The sequence below is a fragment of the Bos grunniens genome, chromosome 10 (genome assembly GCF_055505025.1).
Source record: "Bos grunniens cultivar Pamir isolate PY7600 chromosome 10, Bosgru_T2T1.0, whole genome shotgun sequence".
In the NCBI taxonomy this organism is placed as follows: Eukaryota; Metazoa; Chordata; class Mammalia; order Artiodactyla; family Bovidae; genus Bos; species Bos grunniens.
This window is the reverse complement of record NC_141174.1, coordinates 77,546,581-77,567,160: the sequence shown is the minus strand read 5'-3', so window position 1 is coordinate 77,567,160 and position 20,580 is coordinate 77,546,581. Positions and strand designations below refer to the sequence as shown.

The 20,580-nt window shown below is 37.0% G+C and overlaps 1 protein-coding gene across 1 annotated transcript in view; it reads left to right on the top strand.

The window, feature by feature from the left end:
- SUPT16H (SPT16 homolog, facilitates chromatin remodeling subunit) overlaps positions 1-20,580 on the top strand; it is a 35,326-nt gene that overhangs the window by 2,626 nt on the left and 12,120 nt on the right. Inside the window, exons 2-18 of the mRNA XM_086322296.1 lie at positions 10,297-10,389; positions 10,709-10,879; positions 11,827-11,979; positions 12,517-12,663; positions 13,059-13,210; positions 13,822-13,994; positions 15,087-15,177; positions 15,893-15,966; positions 16,100-16,212; positions 17,933-17,998; positions 18,112-18,207; positions 18,292-18,407; positions 18,498-18,651; positions 19,164-19,291; positions 19,810-19,945; positions 20,050-20,176; positions 20,436-20,554. Coding sequence (XP_086178422.1) covers positions 10,297-10,389; positions 10,709-10,879; positions 11,827-11,979; positions 12,517-12,663; positions 13,059-13,210; positions 13,822-13,994; positions 15,087-15,177; positions 15,893-15,966; positions 16,100-16,212; positions 17,933-17,998; positions 18,112-18,207; positions 18,292-18,407; positions 18,498-18,651; positions 19,164-19,291; positions 19,810-19,945; positions 20,050-20,176; positions 20,436-20,554 — 2,109 coding nt within the window. The remainder of the gene's footprint in view (positions 1-10,296; positions 10,390-10,708; positions 10,880-11,826; positions 11,980-12,516; positions 12,664-13,058; positions 13,211-13,821; positions 13,995-15,086; positions 15,178-15,892; positions 15,967-16,099; positions 16,213-17,932; positions 17,999-18,111; positions 18,208-18,291; positions 18,408-18,497; positions 18,652-19,163; positions 19,292-19,809; positions 19,946-20,049; positions 20,177-20,435; positions 20,555-20,580) is intronic.

The window sequence follows — 20,580 nt, the reverse complement described above, 5'->3', positions numbered from 1 at the left end:
AGTAGAAATTTCTCAAACATTAAACCTTATACCTGAGTGAGTAGTGTCATTTTAGGGATAAGATAATGGGCTTTTTTTTTTTTTTTTTTTAAATGAGAACTGCTACAGCAGGAAGAGTTTGCAGCACCTTTCTGTCTCTGCAGTAGAGACCCCTAGGTAGTGACCCTGGGTGGTGAGCATGAGCTTCTCCCCTGTCTTCTTATACTTACCGGGTCCTTATTCAGAGCTTCCCAGTCTTTTCATGACTGTGATTGTTTTTAACCAAGTGATAGGATTAGTGCTTCATGGGGGTACATGTGGGGGGTTACCCACCATCCTGGGATCCCAGCTACTTTGAGAACTGAGGGGAGATTGTATCCATGCACACCTGTAACTCATTTGAGACCTAACTGTTGGGACATGCTGCTGTGTGTGAACCTTGACTTCAGTCATCTGCCTTTTAACCCAAAAGAATTCCATTTAAAAAATCAGAATGGTAGCTGTTTTCCAATGGAATGCTGATCCATTGCATTCATTCATGTGGCACTACACTACCCATCAGGACTGGGGAGGTGAGTGGCCCCAGCCTCAAAAAGGAAGTTTGTGCCTATGGAGAAAACTAAGAACCTATAGTGTCGGTATTTCTCTTGAGTGGTGATTTCTGGCTCTTTGCTGATTTTTGTTGTGGACAATTTCTTGTTCTGGATTGCCCTCTAAGACTAGGCAGTGACTTCTGTGGCTTGGGAAGGTTCTTTGAAATATGGGCAATTTTCATACTACTTTTAACAAGATGACAGTTTGCTTCTACCCATCTCGGTTGCTCACTTATCTCTGGAGTGAACTAGAGAAAGGTGCTTTGGTTTCTTGAGTAAAAAGGAAGGCTAGATAGAAGTAAATGCCTGGGCAGGTTGAGATTCGTTTATTCTTTCTTACTGATTTTTGTTTATTTTTTTTGCCACTATTACAAGTGCAGTGCCTGGCATGTAGTAGGCACTCATTAAATGCTGATAATTTGATTTTTGAGCTTTCATTCGTCCCCATCTTGGTTTGAAGAGGTTTTTATGGAGGCTGTACTTAGTGTGATCGTAAGTCTTGCCTTTTCTGAAACTGTCTACCTGTTGGCCCAGTGTAATTAATGGCATACCTTTTTATTCTCAGAGTTGTATCAGTCTGGGTGATGAGTTAGATTGGTATCCTTGGTATAACTAGAGACTTAAAAAATGTTTTCTCTTTTAATGCAATACCCTTTTGGTTTCAGAGGAAGATAGTTGTTCCTCTGCTGCGGTATTCTCCCAGCTTCTATCATTCAGGTACCACTGTCACAGTTTTTGCTGATTCCTTACCGCTTGTATTATTGATATTTACCTTGCATTAAAAAAAAATCCATTTTAGTCAAGTAATACATACGTTTTAAAATACCAAATTGTTCTAAAAGCCCTAGCATAAGAAACTGTCACCTGCCACAGAAGCACACACTTTCCAGTTCTTTACTTCCTTTCATATTTTAAAGTAATATCTATATACTGCTATCAATATTTCTTGGTTTATCAGTTTTAGATATTAACTTTTATTTAGGTAGAATGAGGATTTAAATTTAACTTACACCATAACATTTCAATTTCCCTTCCTCCTGATACTTCCTGTAAATTTCTTGACATAGTTAGGAAATATTTCAGCCTACAGAAAGGTAAAAGAAATTTCCAGTGAGAACTCATGTGCCTCCTCATCTAGTTTATATAATTAATATTTTTATCATACTTACTTTATCACATATCCATCCCTCTGTGATTTTTTTTTCACAGTTTTTAGTAAAATCAGTTTACATTGTTATACTCATGTAACTATTTTCACTGCTGGGTGAAGTAATAAAGTATAATTAAGTTACTATTAAGTTTTTTAATTTTTCCTGGCATTAATGATTACTTCAGTTTTTCTCCTCTTTTAAATGTCCTTAGCCTTAATTTTTTCCTGTAGATCTGTCATAATCTCATCAGTCTTTTATTCTAAAATTTTCATGCTCGACAGATACTTATGTTTTTGTTTTTAACCACCACCACCCACTCCACCTTATCTTATTCTGCTCTGTCTGTGCAGGTTGCCCTCCAGTCTGTTGAACCTTGGAACTTCCAGTGTCCCCTATATGCAGCAGTCCATGTTGTGATTTTTTTTTTTCTTTTGTTTTGTTTGAGCATTTCTCTAAGAGGTTCTTAGGAAAGGATACGGAGAATAGATGTTTCTTGAGCCATTATGTGTCTTAAAAAGTTTTATTCTGTCTCTACTTTTCGTTAATAATAATAGTTCAGTTAGTATAAAATTCAAGGTTGAAAATCACTGAGAATTCTGTTCAGAATTTGTCAACTATTTGTCAGCCTTCAAGCATTCAGTGTTTCTTTTGAGAAGGGTGATGTGATTCTATTTCCTGTTCCAATATATATGGCCTATTGTTCTCTGTAAAACATCTCTTTATTCCTCATGTTTTGATATTTCACTGCCTTGGTATGAATCCTTTTTTTTTTTAACCCTTTGCATTGAGTTGGAAAGTGGGGGGCCATTTTAGTCTGAAGACTCATATCTGTCAGTGCTGGAATTTTGCATTCTTTGATCATTTTCTCCCCTCCATTTCCTCAGTGATCTGTTCCTCCCCTGCCCCCCCAGAAATTCCTATTTAGTGGGGTTTAGAACTTTTTGCTTAAATTTGTTGTCTTTTTCATTTCATTTTCTCTTTATTGTCTACTTCCAGATGCTGTTTCTTAACTTCATCACATTTTTTTTCCTAAGTTCTTCCTTATCCCCTATTTTTTCTTGTTTCATGGATATACTATATTTATTTCTTATATGGGGGGTGTTTTATTTTTATCTTCCGTCCTCTGCCATGTCTGTTTCCCCTGGATTTCTTTGCTTTCTCTCTTACGTGTTGAACACTTCACAAAAATCAAATTGAGCCTTGGCTACTCATTTGTATTAAAAACATAGTAATAAGAAACTGGTGGGAAGCTCTGCATGAATAGGGTCTCTCAACTAGTAGAGAGGTTATGGTAGAGTAAATAGGTTAGCTTATTCCCTGGAGAACCCCTCAGATACTGGCAGTATCCTCAAGTATTTTCTGTGAATTTGGTGGTGACCAAAGAAAATCTCTCTAATTCTTGTCTTTGGGGCAGTTGTCATTCAAAAAAACAGACTTTCTGGAGGAGGAAATGGCAACCCACTCCAGTTTTCTTGCCTGGAAAATCCCATGAACAGAGGAGCCTGGAGGGATCTCAAAGAAGCAGACAGGACTTAGCAACTGTGCATGCATACACAGGAAATGTGCTCTTGGCATTTATTAAGGTGAGGGAAAGACATGGTCAATTGAAAGACAATTGACTATTTTCTACCAAACAGTGTTTGAACTAAGCTCTGTCTTCTTATTTCTAAAAGTAACTACATTTAAAAAGTCCACTTAGGATTCAATGCAAGAAAAATTTCTGCTAATAAAATTGCATTCTTTCTATTAAACTAAGAGAACAATTTAACCTACTATTTCCATTTTGGTCTTGTCTCCTAGGAGTCTCAGAACTAAAATAATGTTTAATTTCTGCTATGATTCTCAATATCTACATAATTATTAGATTCTAGCCTAATAATTTTGAATTTCGCTATTATCTCTGTTTTAATACCAGAAGCCACCTCCATTTATGTTTTGATAATACAGAATATATGTTAAAATCAATTAAATCATTGACTTAAAAAAAAAAAGACTTTCATTGAATTCCTCAGCATTTATTAATTGCCTTCTGCTGGACCTAGTATCTAGAGCTTTTTGAGCCCCTTTCTTCAGAGAATGCATTAAATGTTTTTGTGGGAGGATTAGTTTTCTCGGGGCTTCCATGAACTAGGGACTTAAGCTTGCTGACCAGACTTCTGTTCTTAGCCCTGAACTTACCATGTATGATATGTCCCTTTTCCCTTCTCTAATACTTGGTGCCTCCTGAATCCTGAGCCCATAAGGGCTTTACGAGATACACACACTTAACATCAGTATCTTCTGGTTAAGAATGCTTAAGAGGCACTTAGTCATTTACCACTCTCTCATCTTCCAAAAAACTCTAACCTTAGTACATAATGCTTTCCAAGTCTGTCTGTGTTGTTGGAGATGGAAAAATTTCATTCATTTTTAATGACTGAGTATAGTATTTCATTGTATATGGGGTGTGTATGTACACCCCACATCTTTATCTGTTCATCTATTGACAGACACTTAGGTTGCTTCCATATCTTGGCTGTTGTAAATAATTCTGCAGTGAACATGGGGGTACATATATCTTTTCAAAGTAATACTTTCATTTTCTTCAGATACATACCCAGGAATAGAATTGTTGATCATATGATAGTTCCAATTTTTGTTTTTTGGGGAACCTCCATACCGTACAGTGGCTGCACAAATTTACATTCCCACCAATGGATTATACAAGGGTTCCTTTTTTTCCACATCCTTGCCAGCATTTGTTATTTGTGTTCTTTTTGGTGATAGCCATTCTGGCTGGTGTGAGAATATCTCATTGTGGTTTTGATTTGCAATTCTCTAATGATTAATGATGTTAAAACTTCTTCATGTCGGCCATGTGTGTGTCTATTTTGGAAAAATGGTCTTCTGCCCATTTTCTAATTGGGTCGTTTGTGTTTTTTTTGATATTGAGTTGTGTGAACTGTTTATCTATTTTGAATATATATATATTAGTTCATATCATTTGTAAATGTTTTCTCCCATTTAAAAGGTTTTCTTTTCATTTTGTCAGTGGTTTGCTGTGCAAAAGCTTTTAGTTTAATTAGGTCTCATTTGTTTATTTTTCCTTGTGTTTCCTTTGCTTTAGGAGAGAGATCCAAAAAAATATATTGCTATAATTTATGTGAGAGTGTTTTGCCTGTGTTTCTCCTACATTTCGGTCTTTAATAATGATGACGGCAAACACACAGTAGTTACTGTGAGCTAGGCACTGCTCTAAGTATTTCATGTGCATCTGCTAGTTTAACTCTCACAGCAACACTTACAGATGTGAAGATGTAGGAGACTGGAACACAGAAAGGTTGGATCACAATAAAGGGTGAGGTCATGGGTTTGAGCCCAGGCAGTCTGTCTTCAGAGTAAGCCCTCACCCAGTAGGCTTACTGTCTCTCTAAATGTAAAAGGCAGAAAAGTTAGTCAAATGATCCTAGGTCTCCTTGTAGATAAAAATCAGGAACTTCCCAAAGAAATTCATTTTTATCTTTAGGACCCTAATGAAAGTATCCTTGCCTCTGTTCTTTGAACTGAAAGAGACAGAGGTAGTAGAAAAGTATATCTTTATACTGTTATAATAATTGTATCCTAATGAAAAATATCCATCTTAATATGTATATTTTAATTAGAATTTCAGCACCTCTTTTTTTAAAAGCTAAATCATCATTAGTGTGAGAACTGCCTATGTGTTTGTGTGGGAGTTTTGAGTGTGCTAGGTCTTGATTGGGGCTTTTGAATATGATGATGCCTACTGCAGCTAAAGTTTTATCATGAGGCTTACAGATTACATACAGAAAGTGCCTGCTCAGTAGATACTGTTCCCATCTGAAACACCTGTTTCAGCAACACTTGACTGTTAAGTGGACCAGACAGACTGGAAAGTGGGAGAATTTGGTGACAGAGCGGATTGGGTGAATGTTGAGAGTCTGCACACCAGGAGTCACTGCTGTAAAATGGTTCATCTCAAAAACGGAGCACAGGAGTTTGTCTAGATTTGACAAGGGGCCAAGTCTGAGTCCTAAAGATCTCCCAAGCAGAAGAGGTTAGGTGGGAATCTCGGACTGTTTAAGCAATAGAGTTGAGCCCCAGCTGTCTCAAATAGTCAGTGCTTGGAACTGACTGTACAACTGGTCCTGGGGCAGCAGCAGCTTAGCCTCGTGGCTTTTTTTTTTTTTTTTTTTTGCCACCCCCTCCCAGTATTTTTTTGTTATTCATTTGTTTATTTATTTATTCATTTATTTTTTTGGCCACACTGTGCAGCATGTAGAATCTTAGTACCCTGACCAGGAATCAAACCCATGCTCCTTGCAGTGGCAGCATGGAGTCTTACCCACTGGACCACCAGGAAAGTCCCCCACTCCAGTATTTTAAAACAAATTCCAGGCATAAGTTAATCTGAAAATATTTTAGTATTGTACATAATTTATTAAAATGTTACTGTTGGTAACATGTTATTTTTGTTTAACTTGTGTTTAATTGGAGGATAATCGCTTTGTAATGTTGCATTGGTTTTAGCTGTACAACGAATGAATCAACTACAGGTATACATATAACCCCTCCTTCTTGAGCTTCACTCCTACCCCACTCCCATCATGGAAGTTTTACAAGCAGATTATTAATCTCCCACAGTTTCAGAAGACTATTTTCAGATTTAATCTGTATTTATACGCCTTATAAGATTTGAAAGTACAAAATAGTGTCCAAGGCTTTGCTGTCAAAATTGTTGACTATTGTAATCCTTTGTATTGAATCACATTTTAAGAAAAAACTATAAGTTTATTATCTTTAGATATTCTGTATTTCTCCTGGTGTTTATAAAGAATCAGTCAAAAATATTCTATGAAATGGTCAAAGCAGCTGGGTTCCAAGAGAGATTAGGATTAATCCTCTTACATTTTTGATGGACAATAGAAAACCAGACATTTTATATTAATGGAAATCCTTGAAATTTGATGGATTGGTTTCCTGTATTCTCATAAAAAAGCTGAGTACGTAGGTCTTTTTTTCTCTCTTCCTATTTTCAGTTTTACTGAGATAACTTTGTATGGTTTTCCTATGTTATTAATGATTAATATGTAATTATATTCTTTGTATATCACTAACTCAATGGACATGAATTTGAGCAAGGTCTGGGAGATAGTGGAAGACAGAGGAGCCTGGTGTGCTGCAGTCCATGGGATTGTAAAGAATCAGACACAACTTGGTGACTGAACAACTTTTAAAAAATTTATTACAGTGTATTTTGAATTTTTGTGCATGTTGATATCCTTTTCTTTGTGGAAAAATTTTGACTAAGATTTTAAGTATCAAAAAATACTAAAAGGGACTTTTTGGTTAGTTTCAGTGGTATTTTTGAAGATGTGTTTAGGGAAAAAATTTACGTATTGGTAGCCAAAACACATAGGGGAGTACCTATTGCTAATTTTGGGGGGTAATCAAGGTACTAGTAATACTGTTGCCACAGAATCCATGTTCACTGAAGAATTGGAATGTACGTGGCAAAGCGGGGAGGAGAGACAACCTGATGCCAGAGTTAGTGTTAATCCATGTCAGGGATCACAGGACAGTGGTTCCCAGCTCTGATAACAGGACCCTTTTACAGTCTTAAATTATTCAGCTCCCCACCTTTCTTTATATAGGTTTAATCAAGTATATAAAGAAATTTGGCTTCGTACATACATAAAGTTGGAAAAGAGAAATTTTAATAAACTCTTCAGATAACTGTGGATATTCTTTGTTACTACACTAAAACTCTGGAAGTAGTTAATTGTTCTCTCTCTCTCTTTTTGTTTTGGCCTCTCAGCTTGTGGGATCTTAATTCTCCAACCAGGGTTTGAACCTGGGCCCTTGGCAGTAAAAGCACTGAGTCCTAACCACTGGACTGCCAGGGAATTCCCTGGAAGTGGTTATCTCTTGAAAGTTAGTTGTAATGTGGAATTTAAAGCCACAACAGTGAACTTTTCATACTCAAGTTACGATTTTGTAACATCATCTGCTGGTTATTTGGAAAATATTGTTCCCTCAGTTGTATACATCTGGTAAATGTACACGCTTCATTATATGATGTTGGAGAATTGTGTATGTTAATATTCTGCTGATATCATCAGCAAAGTTCTTGAATAAGTAGAGAAGTTGTCAAGTTCACAATGGTGAGTACAAGGTTTTCCAATTTTGATTTCTGTTTGAAGGCTCAAATTTCATCATTAACAACACATTTCTTTCATTTTCCTTGAAGTGATAGACTCACTTCATTCATTTTCAAGAAAATGTATGCTAGGTATCCAAGTCTGTGACTAGTTTAATTTATTACTGGAATAATTGAATTGATACAAATGCTTTTCCTTGAGACAGCTGTCATACTTTAGTGTACACACAGAAGTGCTTTGGATGTGCTTTCCATTTCTTTACACAGACTATTAAAAAGACATATACTCAAAGGTTAGGATTTTATAATATTCGTCATTTTTACTGTATTAAGGACATTTTCTAAGTGAAACTGGCTTTTTTTTCTTTCTGTTGAGTGTGTAGTAGTGATGAACGTAGCTTGGTACCACTACCTTGACTTATGCTAAGGCACTAGCAGTTTTAATTACCATTGCTTTTGCAGCATCAGTGGGAACTAATGATAAAATCTTACCACCCTGAAGGTCAACATTTTCTCAGTGAAAATCAGTGAGGGAATGCATAAGGTTACTATATAGTAACTCCTTTGGGTTATATATTTTGTTTTGCTAGAGAAATGCAGCAGAACCCTCAATTGCTATTTTATTTGGATCCAAATTGGCATCCAGAAGTCTTAAAATGTGGAAGAATCTTAAATACATTTTTTAAAAATTGAGATATTATTGATTTATAGCATTATGTATGTAGGTTTTATTTTTTGTTTTGTTTTGTTTTGACCATGCCACATGTCTTGTAGGATCTTGGTTTCCCAACCAGGGATCGAACCAAGGCCCCTACAGTGGAAGCTCAGAGTCCTAACCACTGTACCACCAGGGCATTCCCTGTAGATATTTTTCTTGACTTTATAGAGAAATCAGAGATTTGACCTTATAGGTCACAGTTATCAGTGCTTTGGTCTTACAGAACAGTTCAGGAGTAGCTAATCGTTGGAGGACTCACAGATCTCAATTTCAGGACTTAATACAAAGCTGCAGTAATCAAAGCAATGTACTAGTGTTTAAGGGCAGACATGTAACTCAGTGGAATAAAATTGAGAATCCAGAAATGAACCTTCACATTTACATCATTTCTTTTTTGACGTGGTGCCAAGACAGTGTGGGGGTAGGAAATGAGTTTAGGGCCCTTCTTTACACCATACACAAACTTTACTCAAAATGAAGCATAAATGTAAATATAAGAGCTAAAACTATAAAACTTATATAGAAGAAAGTATAGTTATATCTTCGTGTCCTTGGGTTAGGCAAAGCCACCTTACATGTGACATCAAAAGCACAAGAAAAGGATTTGGACTTCTTCAGAATAAAAAACTTTTGTGCTTCAAAGGACATCCATACAAAAGTGAAAGGAAAATCCATTGAACAGGAGAAAAAAATGCAAACCATATCTGATAAAGAGACTTTTACATGTAAAAAAGAACTCTTATGCCTTAGTAATAAAGCAGTAACCCAGAGTGGGAAAAGGATCTGAACACACACTTCCCCAAATAGGTATACAAATCATCAGAATCACGTGACTGGGAGCTCAGTCAAGATCATTGACCTTTGTGGAAATACAAATCAAAACTGCAGTGAGATACTTTGTACCCATTGGATGGCTATAATGAAGCTAAGTGTTGATCAGCATGTGGAGAAACTGGAACCCTCACATGTTACTTTTGGGAAAGAAATTTGTGAAATAGTGCAGGCACTTTAGAAAACAGTCTTGTGTTTCCTCAGAAAGTTAAATATAGAGTTATTGTATAACTAGCAATTCCTTACCTAGGTATATACTCAAGAGAAATATGCGCACACAAAAACTTACTAATGTTTATAGCAGCATTATTCATAATAGCCAAAAAATGGAAACAACTCAAATGTCCAACAGTTGAATGGATACAATGTAGTATATCCACATAATGGAATATTACTTAGCAATAAAATGGAATGTGGTATTGATACATGATAAAACATATGAACCGTGAAAGAAGCCAGACACAAATGCCATGTATTATGAGTCCATTTATGTTATGTGTCCATAATAGACAAATCCTTAGGGACAAATGAGATTAGTGGTTGCTAGGACTGAGTGGAGGTGGATAATTATTGCTAATGGGTTTTGGCAGGGAGAGATAAAAATGTCCTAAAATTAGATTGTGATGGTTGTATAACTGAATACACTGAAAACCACTGAATTTTACACTTAAAGTTGGTGAACTGTATATGAATTTTGTCTCAGAAAGCTGTTTAAAAAATAGAATAAGTAATGACTGTAAGGTTGCCAAGTATACATATACTTTAAACTTTGAATTTCCATTAGGAAAAAATTATATGTATCTTGGATATATTCCTGTTGTACTTGCATGAAAAGAAAATGACCAAATTATCTACTCTGCCTTTCAGAAAGGAGAAGATGAGTATGCCAACGTTGATGCCATTGTTGTATCAGTGGGTGTTGATGAAGAAATTGTTTATGCCAAATCAACTGCCTTACAGGTGAGAAGTTTACAGCAGTGTTTAGCTCTGAGAGTCATTGAATCAGCTGCTAATCAGTATAGTAGCCACTAGCCACATTAAAATTTCAGCTCCTCAGTCCTCAGTCTCAAGTACTCTGTAGTGGCTATCAGAGGATGTGTAGAATAGTTCTTTCACAAAAAGTTCATTGAACAGTACTGACTAATCTCATTTCATTGGAATCTATATCCAGGTTCTCACACTACAAGATTATTTTGAAGTTAATTCCAGATACTTTATTTCATATGTATAAATACATTGATTTTTTTGTGTCTGTTCACACTGTTGTCTTTTCCCATAGACGTGGCTCTTTGGTTATGAACTAACTGATACTATCATGGTATTCTGTGATGACAAAATCATCTTTATGGCCAGCAAGAAAAAAGTGGAGTTCCTGAAACAGATTGCCAACACGAAGGGCAACGAGAACGCTAACGGGGCGCCTGCCATCACACTGCTCGTACGAGAAAAGGTCAGAATGAGCAGAATGCGTCATTAATAGGAAAGAGTGTTTAAAAGCAGTAAACAGAAAAGCCTTCTAGGAATTCAAAAATACAAGGGGAAGATTTTAGCTAACTGTCATTTGTTAGAAAGAAAGAAAAGAGTTCAATAATCCTATCAGTTTGCAGTAACACAAATGGGTAATGAAATAACTGTGAATACTAACTTTATCCATTCTTGAGGATACTTCTTTTAGTATCTTTTTTTTTATTATTATTATTTTTTTACTTTACAATATTGTATTGGTTTTGCCATACATCAACATGCATCTGCCACGGGTATACACGTGTTCCCCATCCTGAACCCCCCTCCCACCTCCCTCCCCATACCATCCCTCTGGGTCATCCCAGTGCACCAGCCCCAAGCTTCCTGTATCCTGCATCTAACCTGGACTGGCAATTCGTTTCTTATATGATATTATACATGTTTCAGTGCCATTCTCCCAAATCATCCCCCCTTCCCTCCCACAGAGTCTAAAAGACTGTTCTATACATCTGTATCTCTTTTGCTTTCTCTTAGTATCTTAATTAGAATAAAAATCTTTAAATATCCTTAAGGAAAGGTATACCTCATTTCTGATTTTTATCAAATGTAATCTTTTTTTATTATATTGCCCACCTGACAAAGATTTCTTTTCAGAATGTTGTTCACCTTTGTATTTCAGTGTCTTAGCTTTTCCTGAAGTAAAGAATAGTCTTCTCAGCTTATGTGGCACTTCACTTAAGCATATAAATATATCAAAAGAAATTTTGTGTAACCTTTTGGTATACTACAGTCTTCCCTAAAGAAATAGGTAGGAAAAGGGGAGATAGAATTTGTTTCTTTCCATAGTTTAGAATATTCTCTGCCTAGTACTAGTAGAACATAGATGTCTAATTCTTAAACTAAACCCCCTTTTACTCCCTGTGGCACTGACAGAATGAAAGTAACAAGAGCAGCTTTGACAAAATGATTGAAGCCATTAAAGAAAGCAAGAATGGCAAGAAGATTGGAGTGTTCAGCAAAGACAAATTTCCAGGAGAGTTCATGAAGAGCTGGAATGACTGCCTCAACAAAGAGGGCTTTGACAAAGTAAGAATATTCTGGAAACAAGCACATTGAGAGTTGAGAAGACAAAATTGTGAGGGGCTTTCACAACTGATAGTGCAGAGACTTTGTTTTGAGAAAGCTGTATATTCATTCACATTTCCATTTTCAGTTCCTGTGGCTGAGTAGTAAACCAGTTCACTTTTCAGTTAGGAGTGAGGCATTCAGGAGACAGTTCAGCTACTCCAGAGGGAAATTGAGGAAAATCTCTTGTCCAGAAAAGTTTTCTTTTCTGTCTACCTCCTTCAGCCTTTATGGAAATCTCAAGAGAGGCATTTACATTTACACTTTAAACGATGTGTTAGTTCATTGCCTCTTAGAATACACCAATGACCTGGTAAAGAGTTCTTTCAGATGTTTATTCAATCCAAGAAGAGAATATTTAGATATTCTGCAAACTGCTGATGAATAGTTTGCTAAATAACCAGACATAGTCACTGATAATATTTGAACTGGGGGAGAGAGATTTCTTTAGCAGTTCTGTGTCTGCATGTTAGGAACTGTTTATCCCTTTGACTGCAGATAGACATCAGTGCAGTTGTGGCCTATACCATTGCTGTAAAGGAGGATGGAGAGCTCAATCTAATGAAGAAAGCAGCTAGCATCACCTCTGAGGTCTTCAACAAATTCTTCAAGGAAAGAGTCATGGAAATAGTAGATGCAGATGAGGTAAATTGGGGGTGGGAGTGTCTTTTTACTGTTTTAATGAAGTCAGTCTATCCCATGCAGTGTTTTTTTAGGTTGTGTTCAGCTTCCTTTGGTAGTTAAGTTGGTGGTGCCAACTGTCTTTGAGAATAACTATAAACGTCCACTGTAGTTTCTGGAGCTTACCCAGTATGTCACTTGAGAATTCTTTGAATAGCTGCAAATTGCACATATTTCTCTAAATTTGCTTTTGTGTGTACACCAGTGTGTTATCTGGTGCATAAACCACTTCATAAGACTCCTTTGGCATCCTATATGATATCAGGACGTATGTTGTCTTCAAATGGTCATGTCCAAAAACCCAACACCCTTCTGCCACCCTATAGTAAATATTGTTTTATTTCTGGGTATTTTTATAGAAAGTTCGACACAGCAAACTGGCTGAGTCTGTGGAAAAGGCCATAGAAGAGAAAAAATACCTAGCTGGGGCAGACCCTTCTACTGTGGAAATGTGTTACCCTCCTATCATTCAGAGTGGTGGCAACTATAATCTCAAGTTCAGTGTGGTGAGGTGAGTATGAGAATTTCAAAACATAAAACAACCAGAGCACTTCAGCCTTTGGCCTGTTTTTTCTTAGACTCAACTCTGGGATTCAAAAAAATAGGAAGAAAAAAAATAACCATTCGCCTGCCTCCTGCATTATCTTTTTGTCTTATTCTATGTATAATTTAATTTTATTTCACATAGTTATTCATTTCTTACTTGAGTATTTGATTGTAAGCATTTTCCAGATGATTAAAAATAACAAGAAAAAAATGAAAAACATGTTTAAAAAATAAAAATCTTGCTAGATATATCATAATTATTCCCCTTCTAATTTTTAAAAATACCGTAAAGAATGCTATTCATCGGGGCTGGTGGAAAGGTGATGGCTTACTATCATACTGTTAGATTATAATGCATAAAATTCAGTTTAACTTTTGCATATTTGGGATACAACTTTCCAGAGCCTTTATAGACTGACTTGGTTTAAAAAAAAAAAAAAAAAAAGTTTAGGTCATTTTTTCTGCTTCAGCTTTGGGATATAGCAGATCAAAATTGTGATTACAGATGTGTATGGTAGGTATGCTAAGGACTTCACAAGTTTGTGTAATGAGATGCTTTCTCCCTTTGGTCTCTAGTGACAAGAATCATATGCATTTTGGGGCCATTACCTGTGCCATGGGTATTCGCTTCAAATCTTACTGCTCCAACCTTGTTCGCACTTTGATGGTTGATCCTTCTCAGGAGGTTCAAGAAAATTACAACTTTTTGCTTCAGCTGCAAGAGGAGCTGCTAAAGGAACTAAGACATGGTAATGTGTGCCTTAGATAAGGTTTAGAAATTATGTAACAAAAATGTAGCATTCGTGGGACTTTATCCCTGAGGCTCTTGTACTGTAAATAGAATTAGATTTTACTAACCTCCAATCATCCTAGCATTTAGTTCTTCAATGTACTTTTCGTTTATGCAGGAATGGTTACTGTGGTTTTATATTGATGTTTACAGAAACCTCTCTGACTGGTTAGGACTCTGTGTTCAGATCTTCATAAAATACCATGCTCTTACTACTTTTCTTTAGAAAGTTCTGAGAAGTAGTATCTCTCCCAACAGATTATGTAATGTTAATCCTATATTGAATGAATACCAGGAATCTTAGTTTGAGAGCAGAGCTAATGGCAACCCTGCTAAGCAAGCTGCTGCTGCTAAGTCGCTTCAGTCGTGTCCAACTCTGTGCGACCCCATAGACAAGCAAACTACTGTCTACTTAAAAGGAGAGCATTTGGCACCTCTTTTGCCTTGAGACTCCTCACTCTCATTTAAATGGGACTTTTATGTTTGCCGCCTTTAAACAACTTTGTAAGCCCACTTAAAGTTTCCCAGAGCTTCCAGACACCATTCCCTCCTGATACCTCAGGTCAGTCTTGAGAAATCCAACTGGCAATCCATAGTCCTAGGTTGTTCATTGAGAATGAAAACTTCTGTGAGGCTACAGTATTTGAACTACTCTGGCTTAGAAATACATGTTCATATCCTAAACCTTAAAAAATTAAGTCCAGCATTCTTCCAACAGTAATTCACCCGTTCAGTAGTCTTGTTCTTCAAAATGTATAGTAAATTTAATGTAATGCCATTTATCAACTCTTAAATTATTTCACTGGGACCAGCTAGGGTTCCACAGTCCCCGTGGAGTGATTCTCAGTGTAATTAAAGAATGACTGGGTGGATTGTTTTTTAAAATGCACATTTCTAAGCCCTGCCAGCCCTGCAACTGTATTCCTTATTGTGTGTTTTGAGAAACCCTGCTTTAGGTGACTTAACAAGTAAAAATAGTGTTGATTTTAAAAATGTGATTTGTGGTTTTTTCCTGAAAGATACTTTAATGTCCCATCTGTCTTGTCATTAGGCGTGAAGATATGTGATGTATATAATGCTGTCATGGATGTGGTTAAAAAGCAGAAGCCAGAGCTGCTGAACAAAATTACCAAAAACCTAGGGTAAGATGCTGTGATATACATTGTCACTGTGTCAGTTTTCATGACTGGCAGTCATGGTGATTCAACCAGTGTTTGTGGACTATTCAACATAACTGTGTGCCAGACACATTATGTTATCAGAGAATGTATGTAAGTTCATGGAGATGTTTTCAGACCAATGTTGTAGATGTTTTAGGCTTAAATTACAAATGTGAAGAGACATTATATACAATATTTCCTCTCTTAGAACAACTCAATTCATATTTGCAAAATAAGTACTCTGAGATATCCAGCTATTTAAATTCTTTTTTTTTTCCTCCAGTGTTTCTCAAGTGTATTTGATCATTGAACCACCTAGATATATTACTAACATATTATAGAACCGAAGACATTTGAGAAACAAAAGCTCTAGGCAGGCTCCTTAGATGAAGCTAGTTGGGATTTATTGTTTATTTCTGGACTTCTGTGATGGACAAGAGGAAATACATTGACCTATACCGAGTTTTGGCCTTAAGAGACTTAGTAAATCCAGTTATCAACAATCTATTAGAAATTATCTCTTATTCCAGTTGTTAAACGTTCTTGGTAGTGTGCCCTTTAATAACTCATGAGTAGTGGCAAATTACTCAGCTTGTTTGCCTGCCTTACCTTGAAAATCAAAATAGGATATCGTGTACCTGACTCAGGTTAGAGGCCTTTTAGCCTGTTGTTGAAGTTTCCTTCATTTCTTTTTTAGGTTTGGAATGGGCATTGAATTCCGTGAAGGTTCTTTAGTAATTAATAGTAAAAATCAGTACAAACTAAAGAAAGGTGAGTTTTACACGCATACATTAGAAAAATACCTTTTAAAATACTTTCCCTTAGTTTCATCTCCCTCTGTTCTGTATAAAATCACACTTCAAACTTTCACAGTCATTCACTGATTCCTGTTTTGCTGGTTTAGGGATGGTTTTCAGCATCAATTTGGGATTCTCAGATTTGACTAACAAGGAAGGGAAGAAACCAGAAGAGAAAACCTATGCCCTGTTCATTGGAGACACAGTGCTTGTGGATGAGGTATATATTGCTTCTTTCATGAATTGAATATTGAAGTGCATTTTTAACCCTATGGTTCCCCCTCCCTTTTTTTTTAAATGAAAGTGTAGTTGATTTTTCCAGTAGTCATGTATGGATGTGAGAGTTGGGCCATAACAAAGGCTGAGCGCTGAAGAATTGATGCTTTCAAACTGTGATATTCAAGATTCTTGAGAATCCCTTGGACTGCAAGTAGGTCAAACCAGTCAATTCTAAAGGAGATCAATCCTGAATATTCATTAGAAGGACTGATGCTGAAGCTCCAATACTTTGGCCACCTGATGCAAAGATCTAACTTACTGGAAAAGACCCTGATGCTGGGAAAGATTGAAGGCAGGAGGAGGAGGAGACAATAGAGGACAAGATGGTTGGATGGCATCACCAACTCAATGAATATGAGTTTGAGCAAGCTCCGGGAGATGGTGAAGGACAGGGAAACCTGGCGTGCTGCAGCCCATGGGGTCACAAAGAGTCAGACATGACTGAGGGACTGAGCAACAACAAATAGTTGATTTACAATATCATGTTAGTTTCAGGCGTATAGCAGAATGATTCAGTTTTTTATATTTATAAATTTTTTCATATTATTTTCCATTTTAAGTTATTAGAAGATACTGAGTATAGTTCTGTGTGCTACATAGTAAATCCTTATTTACTGTTTATTGCTTAACTATGTTATGTGGTGTTTTTTCTTTTTATCATTTGTTAAATGCTAGCTAAGAGGAATTAAAGATGCCTATGAAAGTCTGACCTAGTACAGCCAGGAATACAGATTGTTTAAATAAACTCTATCACATTGTGGCTTGAACCTTGATTATGATACTGTCAGGAACTGATTCTATAACAGAGCTGATTTTTTTTCTTTTGTAATGGTTTTAACAGTTTACATACCATGCAATTAAAGTGTACAATTGTGACTTTTAGTATCTTTACAGTTAATGCAACTGTCACCATAGTCTAGTTTTAGAACATTTTTATCACCTCAGAAAGAAACCCTGTGCCCATTAGCAGTCACTCCTCATTTCCCTCCCAGGCCTAGGCAGTGACTTTTCTTTTTCTAAGGATTTGCCTTTTCTGAGTATTTAGGGGTTTTTTGTGACTGGTTTCTTTAACTTAGCAGGAACTGATTTTTTTTTTTTTTTTTGCCACTTTATTTTTAAATAGAAGGATAATTGCTTTACAGAACTTTGTTGTTTTCTGTCAAACATCAACAAGAATCAGCCATAGGTACATCCGGTCCCCTCCCTCCCATCTGCTTCCCTGTCCCACCCTTCTATATCGTCACAGAGCCCCTGTTGATTCTTAATGGTAGTAAATATTTCAGTGTTCTTACATGAACACATTTATACATTAATTCACTGAATCCTTATAATAATTCTATGAAGTAGATACTCTTGTCCAAATATGTAGATAAAGCAACTGAGGCACAAAAAAGTATATGTACCTTGCCAGATGTCACAGAGCTAAGAGTGAGTGAGCCAGGTTTCAAATCAAGCCAGTATTCTTACTCATTATCCCATTGTTGCCTCCCAAATTGCAGTTCCTGATGTGCATTTGGGAAGATAACTGGTTTTATGTGTTGTCAAAGACTTGTTTAGTGCCATAAGATTCAAAGCATGGCCCAGCTAGGTACTGGGTTCGAAAGTGAAAGTATATCATTTAAATGCTCTTAGAGATGTCTCACTTGCTCTTTGTATTCCAGGATGGCCCAGCTACCGTTCTCACTTCTGTGAAGAAGAAAGTGAAGAATGTAGGGATTTTTCTAAAGGTAAGAAGAAGATAAAAATGAGTGGTGAAAAGTTTGCTACAATGAAAAAGTAAACAATAGTGGCTAAAATAATTAAGACTTGAATTCCTGATGATGATTTTTCCCCCCCATAGAATGAGGATGAGGAAGAAGAGGAAGAGGAGAAAGATGAAGCTGAGGACCTGTTGGGAAGAGGTTCCAGAGCAGCTTTACTTACAGAAAGAACACGAGTAAGTTTACTGTTTGAAAACTACTTCGATTTCCTATTTGTCACGGTTCACAGGTCCTGATAACTTCAGTTTTCCCTTCTTTAGAATGAGATGACTGCAGAAGAGAAGCGAAGAGCCCATCAAAAAGAACTGGCAGCTCAACTCAACGAGGAAGCAAAGAGGCGATTAACTGAACAGAAAGGGGAACAGCAGATTCAGAAGTAAGAGTTTGCATGGAGTAGTGAGATTGTCTTAGGGTTATATGTGATTTGCAGAAATTTCTCAAGAACATTTTTTTATTCCCACTCCAGAGCTCGTAAATCTAATGTGTCCTATAAAAACCCATCTTTGATGCCTAAGGAACCACACATACGGGAAATGAAGATCTATATTGATAAAAAATACGAGACTGTAATAATGCCTGTGTTTGGCATTGCGACACCTTTTCACATTGCCACAATCAAGGTACTGACGTTGAATCAGGCTTCATTCGAATAATTCCTTAAAATAATTGTGTTTACCATAGATGGCTGTCCTGACTGCATGTCTCTGCTATTCTGTGCTCCTCCTGACTCTGCCTTTCCCATGTTCCTGACTCCCTGCCCCACTCCCTAATCTCCTGCTGTCATTTTCCTTCCTTTCCCGTTTGCGCTTTGGAGAAAATTAAATGACCTAGTGTATAATCATACTTTGCTTGTTTCTCTTTGAACTTGAAGAACTTTGTAACCTGTTGTCATAAACATGGCACCGGAAAAGAACTTTAGGAACTCAGTGATTCTTTTAGAAACACACATTGGTCATATAAAAAAGTAAGCTAAATATGTAGCTTATTAGTTTTAGAGTAAGGATTACAGGTTAGGTTTAGCTGTCAGTTTGTAACTACTAACTTAATTTTAGCATGTCTATAGCTACTTACCTTCATCTAGGAAAGAAATCTGTCTGGTTTCTTTGCTAATGCTTTTCATTTCTTTGAACAGAATATAAGTATGTCTGTGGAAGGAGATTATACTTACTTGCGAATCAACTTCTATTGCCCAGGCAGTGCTCTGGGCAGAAATGAGGGCAACATCTTTCCCAACCCAGAAGCTACTTTTGTCAAGGAAATGTGAGTTCCCAGGGAAACAACCACCCCCAAATCCCTGCTGGTCGGAGCAGTACCCTCAGAGACCCAGAGAGTGCTGTGTTCTCCCGCATCCTAGTGAATGGCGGCACCTTCCTCAGTGGTACTTGATTAGGAGGATCACCTTACTAACCTTGTACTGTTTTGAGGTTGGAACCTAATTTAAATCCTCATAAAGATATTTTATTCTCACTTGATATATTTGTTGATAAAATATCAGATGTGTGCTGCACTGGAGTCTGTTTATTCTTGAAGTGAAATAGGATCATTTGGGGAAGTTTATGCAGAATTTGAAATATAGGTATGACTCCCACACTCAGTGGATTAGCTATAACATCTGTTTAAGAGAGAGGAAGGATTTTTTCATCTTTCCAGACATTATTTCAGCACTCAGTGGTACCTTTTTCTCCTAAAAGGTATTAAGCCAGTTGTAAAACATAGTAATGGGTGTGGGTTACCTTGCATGAAAAAGAAATTACATAGGTGCTCCCCCTTTTCTGTAGTACATACCGAGCTTCAAATATGAAGGCACCTGGAGAACAGACAGTTCCAGCCTTGAACCTTCAGAACGCTTTCCGAATTATAAAAGAAGTGCAGAAGCGTTACAAGACTCGGGAAGCGGAAGAGAAAGAGAAGGAGGTGAGCCGGAACAACGGCAAAGTGCCTTTGTGCCAAAGGACACATGAAGGTTTGGGGACATAGAAAGATCTGTGAGAATTCACGTTGATTTTCATTCTGCTTAGGGCATTGTGAAACAAGATTCACTGGTGATCAATCTAAACCGGAGTAATCCCAAACTGAAAGATCTGTACATTCGCCCAAACATTGCCCAAAAGAGGATGCAAGGCTCACTGGAGGCCCATGTCAATGGTATGAATGATCTCTCATGTGCCTGGGCTTTGTCTTTGGAGGCCCATCTGTAGTAATGACAGACCAGATAACATAGTAGGAAGTGCTGGGAGGAGTCTACTTTGACATGCAAGGAAAGGAAAGAAGGAAAGGAAAGCTCCGTACCTTGCTGGCATTCCCTCTGACCCTATTCAGATCAGCCAGAAAAGATGCAGTACCTTTTGGGCTAACCTGATGATGTACCTTCATACTTAGCTGCTTCCTCCATTCCCCCACCTAGGTTTTCGCTTCACATCTGTCCGAGGAGACAAAGTGGATATTTTGTACAATAACATCAAGCATGCTTTATTCCAGCCATGTGATGGGGAAATGATTATTGTCTTGCACTTTCACCTCAAGGTATATCTTTATCAGCTAGCTGTGAG